This window comes from Pleurodeles waltl, chromosome 1_2 (genome assembly GCF_031143425.1).
Source record: "Pleurodeles waltl isolate 20211129_DDA chromosome 1_2, aPleWal1.hap1.20221129, whole genome shotgun sequence".
In the NCBI taxonomy this organism is placed as follows: domain Eukaryota; kingdom Metazoa; phylum Chordata; class Amphibia; order Caudata; family Salamandridae; genus Pleurodeles; species Pleurodeles waltl.
The window spans coordinates 691547957-691567368 of NC_090437.1; the positions used below are offsets into that span (position 1 = coordinate 691547957).

General features: G+C 45.0%; 1 protein-coding gene across 3 annotated transcripts in view; it reads right to left on the reverse strand.

Annotated features, from left to right (window-relative positions):
* The window catches only part of LRBA (LPS responsive beige-like anchor protein), a 1864610-nt gene that overhangs the window by 910605 nt on the left and 934593 nt on the right, over positions 1-19412 (reverse strand). For all 3 annotated transcript variants that reach the window (XM_069242641.1, XM_069242642.1, XM_069242640.1), the window contains exon 37: positions 10398-10564. In XM_069242641.1, coding sequence (XP_069098742.1) covers positions 10398-10564 — 167 coding nt within the window. The remainder of the gene's footprint in view (positions 1-10397; positions 10565-19412) is intronic.

Here is a 19412-nt window from a genome sequence, read left to right on the forward strand (position 1 = left end):
ACGGAGAAACAGGCTGCGGAAGAAAGAGCCAGGGCCTTGAAGGAAACTCCCCTGCTGATACAGAACTCTTTTGAGACTCTCAGGACCCACCCGGAGGAGGGCTCGGAATCGGATTCGATAAGTTTGGATTCCACACTAACGGAGTCACTGAAGGGCCCGGAGATCACCCCCCGGACCGCAGATATACTATGAACAAGTGCTGACGACCTACCCCCGCGGCGGGACCCGTCGCCACAGTCGGAGAGCTGAACTGATCACTGAGTGCCTCACTGGTAGCGGATGGACACATTGCCTGAACTTATGTATCATTGTTTTTCAGCTCTTAATGATAACTCCTTTATTCATACTGCGCGTAATTGGTGGCGTGGCGCGGGGGGGATGGTTTGCTGTGCCCTGGGGACGCCCTACACTATTCGCAGACTGTGTCTGCAGAAGGATGCGAGCCCCTATAATGAGCCGCACCCGGATAGTATTATTGCTCCCCGCAGACATCCACATGGACACAGCCCAGGTCGCACCCCAACGGGGGGTGCAGTTTCTTGTTGGTTCACAGTTGGGGATGGGATCCAGTTGGGGAGGGAGGGAGGGTAATTACTAGTTTGTACACCACGGGTCTGCGCATAACACAGGATACACGGCTAGGGGCGGGGGACTGGGCTGCCGCGGCGAAGGGGATGGGTGAAACTATTCGGGTCCTGTCGGAGGGCAGTGTGCTAGTCGCGTCACTACAAAATAAATATGGCCCAACCTACAGCCTATAATACACACAAATATGACAGTCACCTGGAATGTCAGGGGTCTCGGGAACCATATCAAAAGGTCTAGGGTGCATGCAAGACTTAAACGTCAGGGCACACAAATTGCAATTCTACAAGAAACCCACCAGCGGGATCCAGACCTACAAGAACTGCAGAGCAAATGGGGAGGACAGATTGTAGGAACATCTTATTCAACCTTTGCGAGGGGGGTCCTTATATGGATAGCAGGGAGTGTCCCATTCCTCCAAACATCATATAGGATAGATCAGGAGGGTAGATATGTAGTAGTGGAGGGTAAATTAGACGGCAAACAACTATCACTCATAGGTGTATACGCCCCCAACACTGCTCTACCTGAGTTCCTGAACACGCTAACCCCAGCATTATTAGCGAACCCCGCAACACCCGCAATATGGGGCGGAGACTTCAATAATACGCCGGACCCGACACTGGATAGGTCTAGCCCCCCCACACATCTAGCGGCCAATAGATACCCCAGGCGCCCACTGTCAACATGGGCCAGCGACATGGGCCTTCATGATTTATGGCAGATGAAGCACCCACAAAACAGAGAATATTTGTTTTACTCAGTGCCACACAAAGTGTACACCAGGATAAATTTACTATGGGGTACTCAGGAAATTTGCACAGCAACCAACGGGATTGAATACTTAGCTAGGACACTATCCGACCACTCGCCGCTTAAAATAACTTTGGACTGGGACAGGAGGCGTCAAGCGATCCCAACTTGGAGACTACAAGTGGAGGCGCTGCAGGACCCAGCATTCACAGACGCACTGAAAACAGCGCTAAAGCAGTACTGGGAACTAAATGCTGGCACCACAAATTTAAGAGCAGTGGAATGGGACGCACATAAAGTAGTGACTCGTGGGCACTGTATTTCTACTACATGGGGGGTGAGACGCACACTCCATGCAGAGGTTAGCAAGCTGGAGAAGAAACTAAGAGCACTAGAAAATGAAGTAGCCCGCAACAAAACGCCATACACGTCATTAAAAGATGCGCGTGCAGAATACGCAGCCGCCGATGCCACACTACGCCTTCATGACTACAAACATCACCTGACTAGATTACAAGCGGAAGGCGACAGATCGGGTAGGCTGCTCACATGGCTCCTACGGGAGGAACGGCAAAGCCCTCCAATCGGGGCAATAGGGATAGGCGCAGGCGCACTAGCAACCACACAGGAAAAAATAAACAATGCGTTCAGGGAATACTACACACAACTATACACTAAACGTACATCATGCACTCCCCAACAACTCAGGTCTTTTCTGGCGGACTCCTCCTTGCCCCAACTCACACACACTGATAGAGAGACATTAGAGGTCCCCATCACAATAGGAGAACTCAACAGGGCTCTTGAACAATCACCTAGAAATAAAGCTCCAAGGACAGACGGCCTGCCATCAGAATATTACTCCACCTTTGCGACACACCTTAACGCACACCACCTAAAAGTAATTGAAGAAGCAGAGGTTAACGGAACTCTGCCCCCCACAATGAGAGAGGCAATGATAGTGGTCCTCCCGAAACAGGGGCGTGACCCCACCGACGTTAGGTCCTACAGACCCCTGTCTCTGCTAAACCTAGATTGCAAAATACTTGGTAAGATACTAGCCAACAGACTAGCTCCTCACATGCATACTTTGGTACACGAAGATCAGAATGGATTTATCCCAAAACGCAACACCTTCCTCAACATTCGCAGGCTGCTGAGCGTAATAGGCGACACCCCTCCGAGTGCATTTGAGGAAGCAGTGATTTCACTAGACATCGAAAAAGCGTTCGATACACTAGAATGGGACTTTCTGTTCGCCACCATGCAGCGAATGGGTATAGGCCAAAAATGTATAAGATGGGTACGCATTCTGTACACTAACCCACAGGCCAGGGTGAAGACAGGGGGAGTCATATCAGAGAGCTTCCTGATTAGCAGGGGAACAAGGCAGGGGTGCCCCCTGTCCACCCTGCTGTTCGCCCTGGCGATGGAACCATTAGCCGCGCGTGTCTGTGCAAAAAAAGAAGAATGGGGGGGTGGTAAGGAGTGGCACTTCCCATGTCATATCATTGTACGCAGATGATGCCTTGATATATATACGCAGCACAGAGGAGGTGTTGCCCTCGGTGATGTCACTGCTGTCTGAGTTTGGAGAAATCTCGGGCTTGATAGTTAATTGGGGGAAATCTTGCATATTCCCATTGGTCAGATGGTCCCCAGCGAGACGTGAGAATACCCCGTCAGGCCAATTAAAATGGTGCTTCGACACATTCAAATATCTAGGGGTCAACGTCTACCACAGAGCGGAAGACCTCAGGGATGGCAATCTGGGGAGAGCGGGGACATCTATAAAGAACTCAATGCGCTTCTGGAATAAATTACCGCTCTCACCACTGGGAAAGGTTGCTATAGCCAACATGCTAGTACTGCCCAGGCTGCTGTATTACTTTGCGGCCCTGCCGATCATTATCCCCAAAAGCTTTTTCAACAGTTTAAATTCTGCACTAGTGCAGCTGGTGTGGGGTGAGGGCAGAAGGCGGGTCGCACTCACTACACTACACCACCCGGTGGCGGCGGGTGGATTGGGCGCCCCTAACTTTGAGCTCTATTCCGCGGCTGCACAGCTGCAGTGGATCTTAAATTGGATCCATAAACCCACCTCACTGGAAGCTACCTGGCTGATAACCCGGCTCCAGGGAGTCCCTCTGCTCGAGTGGCTCACGAACAAGCAAACCAAAAGCACACGCGTAAACCCACTGATGGCAGCAGCACATGCATGCTGGAAGAAGTACATCCAAAAAGATGCCAAAAAACTCCCCTACTCACCGCTCCTACCACTAGAACGGCTCCCTGGATGGTTGGAAGCCGGATCTCATTCGTCCACAACCTGGATGGATACGGGCATAAGCACAGTGGGAGAATGTTTAGAGGAAGGAAAACTAATGTCCTTCAAAGCCATACAGGCCCTCACAGATATCAGCCCAGGGCAATTTCTGACATACCACGCTATATGCCACGCCATTAGAAATACATGGGCGTCTGGGGACGCTGAGCCAGGCACCTCGACTACTCTGCACCATATGCTGAGCTGCGACACCCGAGAAAAAGTAGTCTCAAATACGTACAAACTTCTGAACAAGCCCCCGGAGTCTAATTTGCAGTAAGCTCGGGAGAGGTGGAATGCCGCACTGCCTGCCCCGATCTCAGAGTCAGAATGGCCAAAAGCCCTGAGTCACACGCGCGAGGTCTCAAGAAACCCCAGATTCCGATACACACAATTTAATTACTTACATCAGACATACTTGGCGCCAGCCAGGATTAAACGTATGTTTCCTGGGACGGACCCAACATGCCCCAGATGCAAAACCCCAGCAGCACAGTTTTATCATATGGTATGGGAGTGCCCGCGGGTGCGGGGGGAGTGGGCCGAGATGACCACTGTACTGTCGGAAATGACTGGCCTGAGCCTGGACGCGAATCCCAAATCCTGTCTACTTGGCCTCAGGACAAGGACAAAAAGTAGCAAACATATGCACAGATTCGTAGACCTGGCTTATGCAATGTACAAAAGACTGATAGCCATGAACTGGAAGGCTACCAAGGCTCCTGACCTTGGAGCCTGGCTCACTCTCACGCTTCGCTGGGCACGTGCTGAATATCAGGTATTAACGAAACTGGTGCGGGGCGGATTGCGACACTCAGGATGTGAAGCATGGGGTACACTGGTCTCCAAACTAGAAGCGAAGAGCGACGAAAACCCCCCTTGAACCGCAGATAGCTACGATCACCCAGATAGCCGCGGGCTTGCCCCGGCTACAATGTGACAGCAAACCAGGGGATACGCACACATCTGCCAACAGCGCCTAGACACTAATATCAATACCTGATAATGAAATATAATACACTGTTCCAAAGCTGATACAAGGAAAAAGAAAAGGAGTCCTGATAATCAGGAGCAAAAGTCCTCACACACCACATATGGTGTCATGCTTCATCATTGGACAGCTCCTCGTCAGGCCGGCGCTGCAATGCCTGACGGGCACCCCCCGAAGGGGGGCTCTTTGCCGGAGATCTTTTTATTAATGATGAAGCCGCGGAACCAAATGTGGGTCCGAAAAAGAGGAGGAAAAAAAGGAAAGGACAAAGTAAAATTGGCTCAAAACCCTCACTAAATGGTTTATTATTTGCTGTTGGGAATTGGTCAAGATTAAAAGAAGTTACAAGGGAGTGAAACAAGAGATAATGCTCAGGCACTCGTACAAAAAATCAGGGCAAAGGAAGACGGTAATTATCCGAAATCCCTCAGTATATGGTCAATATGCGGTCGACATGTTTCGCGTCTCTTATGGTCCAAAAGGATCCCCTGACGCTTCTTCAGGACCTACTAAATCATTGGATTATTCCAATTGAAAATAAAGGAAACAAATATTATTATCCCTTTTCTCAGCTCCTGCAATCTAACGCTCACAGTCAAGACGTCATCAGTCACTTACTAGAGATAAACCGGACTGGCTTTTCTTTCCTATCAGTCACCCTAGATACAAGGGAAAGAAGTTAAAGTTGTTAAATTGCATAACTACTTCATCTACATTCTGAGAGTAGTATACACATGTGAAGGCTCAAATAGAAATTTCTGTGACAAACTGTGCAACTCATAGTGACGAAGTGAGTGGTAGCAACCCATGCTTGTGATGTATAGGGGGGCTTACCAACTCCATTCTGAGAAAGGGTATCATGGGATCACGCAGGCCTGTTGCCCGGTTCACAGTGAATCTAGTTGTGAGATGAACATAGAAAATAAATAACAAAAGAGCAGGATGTCTCTGTATCTAAATCATCAGACAGACATACAACATGGTCACTGAAAATAAGCAAAAATTCTCTGCAGTAGGAAGTACAAAAACGGATACAGATAAGGTATAATCTGCGTCCATAAGCATGCAATACAGCTGAATATACACTCGTGTAGTTACAGATATAACATAATGGATTTACAAGGTGATGATAATGATCACCCTCGTATTAGGTAAATGTACATGATCTTGGTAGAGAGAAGATCTTTGTGGGGAGAGACCTACAGAAAAGTAAGCAAGTGCCCACATAGCTTATGGTCATATCAAGAGTATTACCTATAAGTGTCAATAACAGAAAGCCCGAGTAGTAAGGGGATATATGTTCTATTATAAATAATTAATAAATCAATCACAAGCCGATTCCTCCTTCGAATTATTTAAAGGGCGGCTGATCGCGCCCAGGTCTTCTGCAGAGACGTGCGAGTCCGGAAGTTTTAAATATAATATCCAGACGGGAGGCACTTACTTGTAGTGTTGCCGGAGCTCAGTGGTGCACCTACCCCCGCGGCTGCGTTCCCGAATGTAGCACGAGCCGGGGGATCCAAAGTATAAGTAGCCCACGTTCCGAGCGCGCAAGAGGCAATTGAGTAATCTGTTGCCAAGCGACGTCGTCAAATTAGGTAGAAGTGACTTAAAAGAGAGGAAGGACTACATCCATCAGTTTGTTGTAGTTCGAGCTACCGCAGCGGCCATCTTAGACTGGTGAATAATCACCAGAAGAGTAAATAGATACATAGGTAGTAGTTAGAAAAATAAGAATGAAATGATGGCTCTCCACCCATTTTCGCCTGTTAAGAAATTGGTCATCAAATATTTGCATGAGCAAAGGAAACGTGTCATAAAGAGCGTGATAAAATATGAGTCAAAAATATGCGCTATGATCAGCAACTCAGTCAGTAGTCAAAATGATGCAGTCTAGGCAGGGGAGGGCTTCAGCCTAGGGGTGAGTAATCTCAAAGTGAGGCACCATCTACAACGAGAGATTGAACCAAGGTATATCATCATTCAATCCTCGACGGTGGGTATTAAGTCTATATACCCACCGTTGTTCAAGCTCAAAAAGAGGGCGGGTGCCTGTCAGGGTACAGGTCTGGAGTACTACCCACCACATGTCATCTGGTGTATGATTGGATTCAATAAAGTGAATACTAAGTTTCGTCGTGGCGCGTCCGCAGCGGATGTTGCTGCGGTGTTCGTTTATCCTTACTTTCACAGGTCGTGTAGTCATCCCTACGTATCGCAAATTACATGGGCACGTGATCAGGTAGACACAATTGCGGGTATTGCAATTAGTATGTCTCATCAATTGCCATGTTAGTGAGGGTTCTAGTTCAAGGGTTTCTACCCGTTTGGTAAGTGAACAGACGTTACAATTTCCGCAGGGGAAATGACCCTTGACTGGGGGGAGATCCCAAAGTGATCTTTGACTGACAGGGGTCATAGTGCGTCTTGGTCGAGTATGTACCAGCATGTCCTTTATGTTGGAAGTTCTCTTAAAAGCAAAGACAGGCTTGGGAATATTCTCACCTCCACTACACAGGACCGACCATCTTTTGTTAATTATTTTTTTGACTGCATTGGAAAGAGGTGTAAACGTAGATACACAAGTTAGTTTCGTTTCCGTGGATTTAGGAGTCAGCTGTAATAGGGATTCTCGGTCACTATATTTAGCTCGCTTGTAGGCTGTATTGATGACCTTGTTTGGGTAATTACGGTCTCGTAGTCTGGTCTGTAAATCGGTAGCTTGAGTGTTAAATAGCTGTAGATTACTGCAGTTCCGTCGTAGACGTAGGAATTGCCCATATGGTAAATTGTTTCTTAGTGCCTTGGGGTGGTAGCTGTCATATAGTAACAAACTGTTCCGGTCCGTCATTTTGTGGAAGGTACGAGTTTTCAGTTGGCCTTCCTCAATACTGATCAGTAGGTCTAAAAAAGAGATTTCTGTAGTCGAGATAGAGGATGTAAAGTTCAAAAAGGGGTCCAGATCATTTATCCATGTGGTAAACGAGTCTACTTCAGATATGGAGCCGTGCCATATGACAAGAATGTCGTCTATGTAACGACGCCATAGTTTTATGTTGTCAAAAAAGGGGTTGGACTCAGGCAGGATAAAACGTTTTTCAAAATCATACATATAAATGCAAGCCAGACTAGGGGCAAAGGTGCTTCCCATCGAAGTACCACGTATCTGATGGAAGAGTTTGTCCTCATACTGTAGGTCTCTCCCCACAAAGATCTTCTCTCTACCAAGATCATGTACATTTACCTAATACGAGGGTGATCATTATCATCACCTTGTAAATCCATTATGTTATATCTGTAACTACACGAGTGTATATTCGGCTGTATTGCATGCTTATGGACGCAGATTATACCTTATCTGTATCCGTTTTTGTACTTCCTACTGCAGAGAATTTTTGCTTATTTTCAGTGACCATGTTGTATGTCTGTCTGATGATTTAGATACAGAGACATCCTGCTCTTTTGTTATTTATTTTCTATGTTCATCTCACAACTAGATTCACTGTGAACCGGGCAACAGGCCTGCGTGATCCCATGATACCCTTTCTCAGAATGGAGTTGGTAAGCCCCCCTATACATCACAAGCATGGGTTGCTACCACTCACTTCGTCACTATGAGTTGCACAGTTTGTCACAGAAATTTCTATTTGAGCCTTCACATGTGTATACTACTCTCAGAATGTAGATGAAGTAGTTATGCAATTTAACAACTTTAACTTCTTTCCCTTGTATCTAGGGTGACTGATAGGAAAGAAAAGCCAGTCCGGTTTATCTCTAGTAAGTGACTGATGACGTCTTGACTGTGAGCGTTAGATTGCAGGAGCTGAGAAAAGGGATAATAATATTTGTTTCCTTTATTTTCAATTGGAATAATCCAATGATTTAGTAGGTCCTGAAGAAGCGTCAGGGGATCCTTTTGGACCATAAGAGACGCGAAACATGTCGACCGCATATTGACCATATACTGAGGGATTTCGGATAATTACCGTCTTCCTTTGCCCTGATTTTTTGTACGAGTGCCTGAGCATTATCTCTTGTTTCACTCCCTTGTAACTTCTTTTAATCTTGACCAATTCCCAACAGCAAATAATAAACCATTTAGTGAGGGTTTTGAGCCAATTTTACTTTGTCCTTTCCTTTTTTCCTCCTCTTTTTCGGACCCACATTTGGTTCCGCGGCTTCATCATTAATAAAAAGATCTCCGGCAAAGAGCCCCCCTTCGGGGGGTGCCCGTCAGGCATTGCAGCGCCGGCCTGACGAGGAGCTGTCCGATGATGAAGCATGACACCATATGTGGTGTGTGAGGACTTTTGCTCCTGATTATCAGGACTCCTTTTCTTTTTCCTTGTATCAGCTTTGGAACAGTGTATTATATTTCATTATCAGGTTGACTGGAGGTCATACACTGTACCAGATAATCCTCCAATCCCTTCTCTTTATTTGACTAATATCAATACACCACACCCCCAAACACACACAAGTCATGCAGCACACACAGACCATCACGCCTAATTAACAGATATAGGCTCTGGAGAACACCAAGCCACCCCCCGAGGGGGAGCCCTCAATTAGAACCCCAACCGGCAATGAAACCCCCGCACAAAAGAAAACCTCAAATGCTCGATCCGGCAATGCTCGAAAGTATAGACACAAATGCGCGGACCTAGTGGTGTACGAAAGTTGTTAGTTGTTTGTTAAGTTTAATAAACGTGTGCCCAGCTAATTACTGTTACTGATAACATCCTATTATTGCTGTCAACTGTGCACATCGCAATGTATGATACTATTGAAAATTCAATAAAAACATGTTAAAAAAAAAAAAAAGGTATTGAACAGTGATGATAAGTTCAGGAATGGAGCACCGGATCCACGTCAAAGGGCACAAAAAGAAAGGAAACTATGTCAGTGTTCATGAGTGGTGCCCACTTGAGCGCCAGGATTGTCACTTCTGGAAGTGGAGAACGGCTGCAGAGAATTCTGATGGCGCCATACACCAGTGTATGGGAGCTTTTGCAGGAAAAGTTTCCAGACCTGTTCTGGCAAATTAAGTATTTAAAAGGTGAGGAATCTGCGGTTAGGAGTATACATCAGAAAAGATGATTTGGCATCTGGACTGTTCACCTCGAATTCCAAAGCTTTAGTTCATGTCAAAGACATATTTTCCAGTCACAAAAAATATGCGTCAATTTATGGAGTTCTGATTTTCAAAGAAAAAGAAGAACACTTTACAAGGCGATCGTACACAATCAAACATCGTAGATGAGAGTGGAGAACGGACAATGTCACATCATTAAAATCATATGAATTGTGTTAAATTTGAAAATAGGTTTTCAAAAGAAAAAACTGAGAGTTAACGTGAAGTAGAATGAATGACTAAACTACCAGATAAGTAAGAGATCGGAGGAACTACAAGAGGGAAGAAATTCAATTGGCAAATGTAGGATGAGCCAGCGAGCCGCTCGACCAATACATTAGAGTTTACTTTCATTTCTGCATAGAGAACAGAAAGTACATTTGTAAAAAGAAAAAATAATACAACTTTTGACAATCAATCAGTGACATTTCAAAGCTGCAAAATGAAATATAAGAGTAATACATATCCATTAATCAGGAGTAAACTTGCAAAGAGATACTGTGTTGAAGATGAATAAAATGTATCCAATGGCAGAAATGTTTGTTTCGCTGTTTGTTTTCAATGTTCATACTTTGCGTAGCCCAGACCTTCACAAAAAAGGACCCTACCTCATGGGCGCGTGCCCCCAGGCTCCATGCTTGTCTGTGAGAATGTTGATGATCTTCTCGACCAGCTGAGTGGCGGTCACATGGTCCCGATACTTGGCCGCTCTTATTAAATGGTCGCACATCTTTTCATCCTCTCGTTTCTCTGCAGAATACTGTGCACAAAGAGACTGTCAGAGAAGACAGACAGTTAGTGAACACTATATGGGTGGTATCATCTCACTAATAATTTGATCTACAGTGTAAAGAGATGGAACAGTCTAGGAGGAATGCTTTATCACACAAGTACATTTGTCACATTACATCCAGCACAGACGCAACATTGGGAATCTTTTTAGAACTATGTGCTCATCTTTCTGTTAAAAACAAGCATACTACTTTTTTCTGCAGACCCTGTTATTGTTTCCCAATCTGTAGCGAAGTCGTTTTTAATTGCAGTAAAAAAAAAAAAACTAAAAAAAACAAGTGGAGGTTATCTGATGAAGCATAGGCCAAGAGTATGGTACACAAGACCACAATGTGTCTTCGTGAATCTATATTTTTTTTAAGTACAACATAGCCACAGGCTTACATGGTGAGTGTTGGCCCCCTGAGGTGAATTGATTGTGAGGCCTCGATATGTCTACTCCAGCGATCTGTTCACGGCTTGCTGGGTCATGATTGAAGAGCGAGGTATAAATTTGTACATATAAATCTATATTATTATTTCTAATTAAAATAGCTCCATATGTGATATAACTTCGTATCTTAACTGTTATGTTCGTGAGTATGAGCTGGACTATTTGCCCAAGCCTTTAGAGCCTAAAGCAGATATGTACCACAGAAAATATGATACCACTGCACTGTACGTCTGTGGTATGAATGCACACTCTTTCTTTAAACAAGCAACTTAGCAGTAGCGTGGGTGATCGCATCATAAGAACCAATTTAAGATTTTGCTGGTAATGGAGAAGTTTAGTCTGTGCTCAATGACAACAATTTTATCATACAAATACCGACTGTAGTTCTTGTTTTTTATTCTAATTGAGAATCTTATATCTTTGTAAGTAAAACGTCAACAGCACAGTAACCAGGTGCCCTTCTGCTCCTTATTTAATCTTTCCGGTAAACTCAATACGTTTTCCTGCTCAGATGACCAGAGTCATGAGCCTCATGGTGGATGCTATGCATGATTTCAATGCTGACCTGCACAATTTTTCTAGACGCTGCTGGAGTGTATGAATCCACAAAAGTGGAACTTCTTTCACTGAAGACAATTACCATCCCTACGAGCAGGTCTAGGACATAAAACAACCAACAACTGGTAGCAGCTGATCTCTAGCCAAGGGAAGAGGCCTCCTTAGCTACAACATTAAGTGCGTAGTTTGCCTACTGACTCTTCCTAATAAAATCTGTGTAACCTGTCATAACTGGTCTCATTCGCTAGGTGTGTGAGGAGTGCTTGGCTACATGAAGGGTAATGTATTCTAGTATGGGGGACGTGCAGCTTGTCTGTAACCCCAATATTGTACAGTACTTGCTGTGGACGTGGCGTCGACAAAAACAGCCAGAAAGTGAGCTATCTCCAATCTCTTGCATGTCCACAAGCAATGCTCTCCAACCTCTTCCCCCATTCCTAAACTTATGTGCTATTGGTGTTCAGCACATCTGGATAAAATCAGTTTCAGCAAGTCGGCATGTATCACAAGCGGGTTCGTAATGGACACAGAACTCTGCTCAGCAACATTGCTAGTGCAAAAACACCTCTATGTAGGGGATATGGTGTCCCTCCATCTCCCTCGTTGTGCGTCAAGCTTGGAGAGGAGTCCAGTAACAGCAGGGGACTTCCTGGGTCATAAAAACAAATTCAATGTACATTATAAGCTAACTGTCATCACCATGGGAAGCAGCGTGATGGTCATTGGCGGCCGGCAGCTTTAGGAGGGGGGGGGGATGGGCGGGGCACACACACACACACACACACACTCGCACTCATTCTTTCACACACAGACACGCACGCATGCATGCACATCCATTAACAACACTCATACCCTTCAAACATGCACGCACTCACCAAACATTAATTTTAAAACATCACACACACTCATTCTTTCACACACGCATGCACATCCATTAACAACATTCATACCATTCAAACATGCACGCACGCACCAAACATTCAATTTGAAACATCACACACACACACACTTACCTTCGGCCTCCAGGTCCCAGGAGGGTTGGGACTGCTGCCTTCCCTCATTGGCTGACCATAGGTCAGCCAATGAGGGAAGACAGCAGTCCCAGCCTCGTCACAGAGTGGGATGGGGTCAGTGAGACTGCTGACCCCACTCTGTGACGAAGTGTCACTGATTGACACTCGCCCTGGGCACTTCAGGGCTTAAACTGAAGCGCCCAGGGAGAGTGTCAATTGGTGACGCTTTCCTCCTCACCCAGGGGAGGGCCTCGAGGCACCTTTTCTGGGCCGAGGAGGTCACGCCAATAGGAGCTGTGATCTCCTCAGCCCAGCAAAGTTCATCTCAGGCAGCCAGGAGTCTGCAGAAATCGTGCATGTCTGCTCCTGGCTGCCTGACCTGAACATGAAGAGTGTCTGTCAGGTTGACCTTTGTTCAACCTGACAGACACTCTTCATGAGAGGCAAAAGGTGGTGGGGCGTGGCCCCTCCGCCCTAAAGGACGGGCCACTACTGGTGATGGTGCATCTTTTAGAAAGCAGGCTTCTATGCAGCTGACCAACACCTAATGTAAGATGCACTGGTACTTAACTGGATCCCCCAAATGTTTGTATGCAACTCTGAATGTGAATAGTCAGCTAATTCGTCCAACAGCCAACGTTTCAGCTAACGACGTAGGAATGCAAGCTCACTGTTTAACTTTAAACAGCCTGTCCACCAGTAGAGAGAAAAAACAAAGCTTGACTATTTCCTCTGAAGGAAAAGGAATCATATTCCAGAATGGAGGTCTACTGTTGCTGGCACATGAAAGAAAGAAGGTAGGCCTTCTGTCCTGAAAAACCACTGTAAACAAGCCCAGAACTAAAGACCCAGCTGCTTTACATGCTGACATGAAGACCTTGAACTGCAAAGCAATGCTAAAACCAGAAGCCCGTTTTGCACTGCACATTGCATCCCAAAGTCTTGACTTCAAGGGTGGATACCTCTGTATCTCTTATAATCTCCATGAAAGAGGACTTACCCAATCTACTGTCTGATACGAAAGGAAAAAAGTGTCAATAAGTGGACAAGTCGGAATGCTGCTGAAAACTCAAGACTGTCAGACCCTTTCCCTCCCCATGTTCAATGACCCTCTTGTTTCTGGTGTGCACAGAGAAGTGCAGTGACCTGCTTCTGTTTCCCTTCGAATTCGGTGTGGTTAGCCCGCAGATATATCAAATCATATACCCCTTTGTGTACATCACCCCTTCTCCTGGGTTGGTTTGGGAACCCTGATGGCTGCTGTTGGCACTCAGCTGGCTCTCATCCAGAACACCAATATGCCAGCAAGCCGAAGCCAAAGTGATTTAGACTATAACAGAACAATCTGATTTTCTTTACCAACCACATTTAACACTTAAGCCACTTCTTAGCAAGACTTCTGTTGGAAGATAGAAGCAAATTCTCCCACCACTGTGAGAAACCAGCTCTGATTCAGGTAGTTTCTCCAAGACAGTGCAGGTAGAGATGGATGGCTATTTTAGCGTGTTAAGGTTCAGTAACACATCAGAATAAAAAAATTTAAAAAAAATTGTAATGCCCCAAGAGTCTTTTTTAGCCAGTGTATAGCAGGTCTTGATACAGAGGGTGACACAGAGTTTGGTCATCATCTTGCTCTTCTCAGTTTCAGCAAGGTCCACAAAGATCTCATCATCCACTTTGTCCTGACAAGTGTGATCTATGTAGTAAGGCACTGTACGACTGAGTACCAGTCTGTGAAGTAGCACCTCCTCGTTGGTTGGATGTGATAAACGGAGGGGTGGAGGGTCAGAATGACAGAAGAGTAAAAGCCCGAGGCATATGAAATATAGAAACAACTTTCAGTAAGAAATATGGGCAGATGCAAAGGACAACCTAATCCAAGTAGAAAAAATGGAAAAGGTAGATGACTGGATAAGTGTCTGAAGCTCACCACGCCTATGCATTGAAGCAATTGCCATTAAAAAAAAATGTTTTCAGGGTAGAAGGATAAACTGGGCAACTGTGCATCAACTGAAACAGGGATGACCTCAAAGTCAAAAGAGGTATAATAAATGGAGATGGAGAAAATAAACAAATCAAAAGTCTAAGAAAACATGCCATAACTGGCGACCTAAACAGGGAAGGTTTATCAGGCAAACATCTAAAGGAAGGCAGGTCCATCAGATAGCATTAATTGTCCTTACAGCTAGACCCTTTCGTGAAAGGGATAACAAAAACCACAAGGTGTCACAAAGGTGAGACTTAAAGGGGTTGATGCCCTTCAAATCGCACCACTGACTGAACTTAGCCCAGCAAACTGCACGGAATGATTTTGTGGTAGCCTTCCAGAATACCAAGATGGCGTCTGTGACCTCATCAGAAAGTCAGAAGGAGTCCTAACTAGCACAGCGGACTCGCCACACCTGCAGCATTTGAGGACTGGAGTGGAGAACATGACTATTCTCCTTTGACGGCAGGTCCTCTCTGCAAGGGAGAGGTAAGGGTGTCTGAGTAATTAATGCTAACAGATGAGAATACCAGATTTTCAGAGTCAGTTTGTGACTATGAAAATCAACTGGGCTCGACCATACTGCACCTTCCACGGTACTTAAAAAAAAAAAAAGTGGAGTTCGTGGAAATGCGTTTAGCAGGTCCTGAACCTGAAAGCATCCATCTGAAAATATTCAGAGGGAAGTGTACGGCACAAAACCGAGGATATTCAAGTTCTGGGCTCACGCAAAAAGATCCACAAATGGAACCCCAAATTTGGAGAGTATCACATCTGTTGCTTGGGGTGGAGGCTCATAATCGTGATCCACCATTGAGGGAAACTGCTAGATGAACCTCTACTGCCAAAGTTCCAGATCGCTTTGCCTGCAGTCACAAGCAAATATCCTTCCAGAAGATGGTCCATGACCCCAAACCACTTTATCTATTGAAGGAATTGACAGTGGTGGTGTAGTCCAACATAATATAAACGTTGCTTTGAGAAGAAAAGGCGAAATTCCTTTACAGAAGGATGTACCGTCCACAACTTGAGCACATTTATGTTCTAGTGCTGCTCCAATACGGATTATAGGTTCCACATCTTACTTTTGCCTAGGTGGGCACTCAACTCAAGCATGGAGGCATCCATGAGCATGGTAGCCTTCATCCGCCAAAAGGCTGTAAGGGTCAATTCACCAGTGAAGATGAACACAAAAAAAGGGAAAATCTGCACTTTAGCTGTAAGGCTTCATTGATGCTGAAGCACCTATGACACCACTGAAGGACCCTCATCAAACATCTGATGTGTGTTACCAACAAGGTGAACGGACCCAGGAGGCTATTCAGATGCAGGACCAGTAGATCCAGGCCTGAGCTACGAAGCATTGAGAAGGAGGAAATGTCGTGTCCAGTAGCAACTAGCCTCTGCTTTGGAGGAAGGAGAGACATTCATGTATTGATGTCAAGTTGCATAGTCTGCTAGAAGTGGTCCTTAGCCAGTGGTGGGACTTCCCTTTTACTAGTCAGTCATCCCAGCATGGAAACACGTGGGGTACTTACTGTCACAGTGAAGCCTCTACAACTGCCAGCACTATTGTAAAGACATGTGGTGCGGTTGTCCTTCCAAATGGTAGAATTGTAAACTGATAGTGCTGGGTTCCACCGTATACCAAAGGTAACATCTATAGGTGCGAAGTATTGGAGGATGGAAACAGGCCATCCTGGAACACCAAACAATCTCTTACATACATACCCAACAAGGCTTGGCTCAGAGACTGCATCTTCATCTTGTTTTGCTTAATGAAAGAGTTCAGAAGGTGAACATAAATTATGGGTTCAGACCTCCATCCTTCTGGGGGGACCAAGAGGTAAAGGCAGTAGAAAACTGTGCCAGTTTTCTCCAAGGGCATCACCTCTATCGCCCCACTGTTCAGCTGGGTTAGAAAGTTTGCCTCCAAAATTAAGGAATGTGCTGGAGAGCAGTAGAACAGGCACAGTATGGTGCAGCCATTGTGTATGACAAAGTGATCTGTCGTTACCAACACCCAATTGGTGGAAATATGGGAACGCCTCCCCCTCACTGGAAAATTATAACTTAAAAAGGAGGGAGTCAAAGAGTTGAGGAGGCAACAGTGCTGGCACAGGATAGTGGACACAATATCTACTGTTGTTAGTTTTGGCCCCTATATCTGCCATTGCCCACAAAGAAGGCAGTATAGCTGTTGGGGTGTCTGAAAAGTTTGTCTCTGCCATGACTACTCCCCTGAAGTATCTATAATACTTTCCATATATACTTGTTGTCAAAGCCATGCCAGAAAGACAGGTCCACGGCCATAGCTCTAATATTTTTGAAGGGCTGCAAAGAATAGTCTGCTTTCTCTCTCCGAACAGCTAATAACCATTGAGGGCATGTCCATGAGTTTGGCTTGGGCATCTCTGGAGAACCAAGTGGAACGTATCTAAGCATGCTGTCACAGCTTGACAGCCATACGCAAAAAATAATCAACAGTATAAGATGAATCAAAGCTACACTTCAAAATCTGTTAGTATGCATCCATCCCATCATTGACCAGGTCTGAAAACTGCTTTTCCGTGTAAACCAACAAGGGGCTGACTAAAAGTTTTGGCAATTTCTAAAAGGCTTGAACACATTCACTCAAGAAGCAGGTGGGCATTAACAGTACAGAGGGACATGCTTCCAGAAGCGAAGACTTTGCAGCCACAGACTTTCTTCTACTCTCTATTGGGAGACTCCTTGAGGAAGGCATTTGGGTTCTGTTTCAATGAGAATATTAGACAACCAGACACTTGGTGATCATTTCGAGGACAAAAAGTAGAGGTTACTACAAGCAAGCCTACTGCATATGGCTGTGTGTCTGTGACCTCTTGGACCAGAAAACAGTTTCTACCAAGCAGACATAACTGGATCTATAAGCGCCTCACTGAATGGAAGCAAAGGCTTCCTCACTGAGAAAGGAGAGTTGTAAGATCTCAGTGAACAGATTAGAATCCACCCTCTACAGAAAGCAAGGTGAACTCCAAAGTATCAGGTGCTTTTCACACCAGAACTGTAAATGAGGGATCGTCATCTGAAGAAGGACCAAATGAGCAAAGGACATCATCTTCTAGTGAATGGTCGAGGTCACTCATGTTTGGTAAGGCCAGATGTAAGCCAGCAGTTTTATAACTGGAAGAATGTCCCTAGCATCCTAAACATACAGCTATAATCTTTATCAGGCATTGCAAGGATACTGGAGTCGAAGCCAAAACTCTCCTTCATCTGGGCAAAACTAGGTATTCTGTAAAATGGATCATCATTAAAGTTTTCCATACTTTTTCTCTTGCCATATGGATAATGTCTTCGAAGTCTGACAGTTTTGAGAGCAGGACGATAGTCAGCTTTAAGAGTGAAGTTTGGATCAGCTCCGTGGGAAGCCCCCACAGAATGGGGCAAGGAGCCTTGGTAAGTGATTTCTTTTCATGGCCAGGGCCCACCACAGTTTGCCAAGCTTGCACGAACACACTCCCCCTGGAGGATGGCCCAGAGGGTAGAGGAGCTGTCCTCAACAGATCCAGCACATAAAACAGGAGGGTTTGACCTACTTGGCCTTTGCTGATGGACCTGGAAATTTTGTTCTTGTCTGAATCAGTAGTGCTGGTGAGATAGGGAAAAACAGGAACTGAAGCAAATGCACCCTTTGGTGCCTAATTAAGGTCAATTGTATGTGTTGAGGTAGATAGGGGGCTGGGCCATACAGTGCCAAATGGTGGCGCTAGAGCCTCACTGCTTGGGGAAAAGTTTGCTAGACCAGCCTGAAGCCTAGAAAGTTAGTTCATAGCATTAGCATAAGAAATAGGCGGGAAGACGTCTCCACCAGAAATCTGTTGACTAAATAACTATACTTTACTTGAATACAACTCTTCAATATTATAAAACACGTAAAACAGACTGAACAATGCATTTATTATGTGACACCAGGGGCTGTCCCATGTTTTTTTGAGTGCTGGAAGTCTAAAGTTCAAACATCTCTGAGTTATTGTATGAAACTTAAATGTAACAAGTTACAAACAATGAACAGGGTTTGACTATCTGTTTCCAATATGTTCTGCTTAAAGTTCTTACAATAACTTGGGGGAATTCCAAGTTGTATGTTTGAAACTTAAATACCTCAAATATTTTTTTTTTTAAAACAGACGCTTGGCCCATCATGAGACGGCCACTTCTGCTAACTGTATCTAAATAATTACTAGAAACTAGCATTCATGAGCATGCTTAGACTATTTGACCTTGTTACCCCCTGAAAATCAATCGCTAAACAAAGAGGTACTTCAAATCAGCAGTGCCCACAATAGTATTTAGTTTCCATGACTACAAGGACAGCAGGCAATACTCATCATAAGGTTTGACACACTGTCCAGTTTTCAACAGACAAACAAGTTAATTATCTTCAGTAACACTCATTCTGGTGGCTACTCTATCAAACCACAGTTTCCTAACATTTTGAATTCTCAAAGGTTCCAGACTAGATCCATAACTTTTTCAGCAATTAGTCCCAAGTGTCAGTAGAGACATTGGACTTTGCAGTGGCTTAACAGCACCTCCAAAAGAGACTGAACAATCCCACATATGTGTGCCATGCCTGCACACTGCCATCAGTTTTCCTTTGAAACTTTGCCTTGCTCTCTGGTGCACATCAACTTTAACAGATCATAACATGATAAAAAGCAAAACTTATTTTATGAACTTCTAGGAATCAAAATCCATACCACAGAAAGGGGAAGAAGGAGGTCAGTGAGGAATCTACAGTTAGATGGAATATGCACCAGAACGAGCATTACCAAAGATAAGTAACACATCTTCT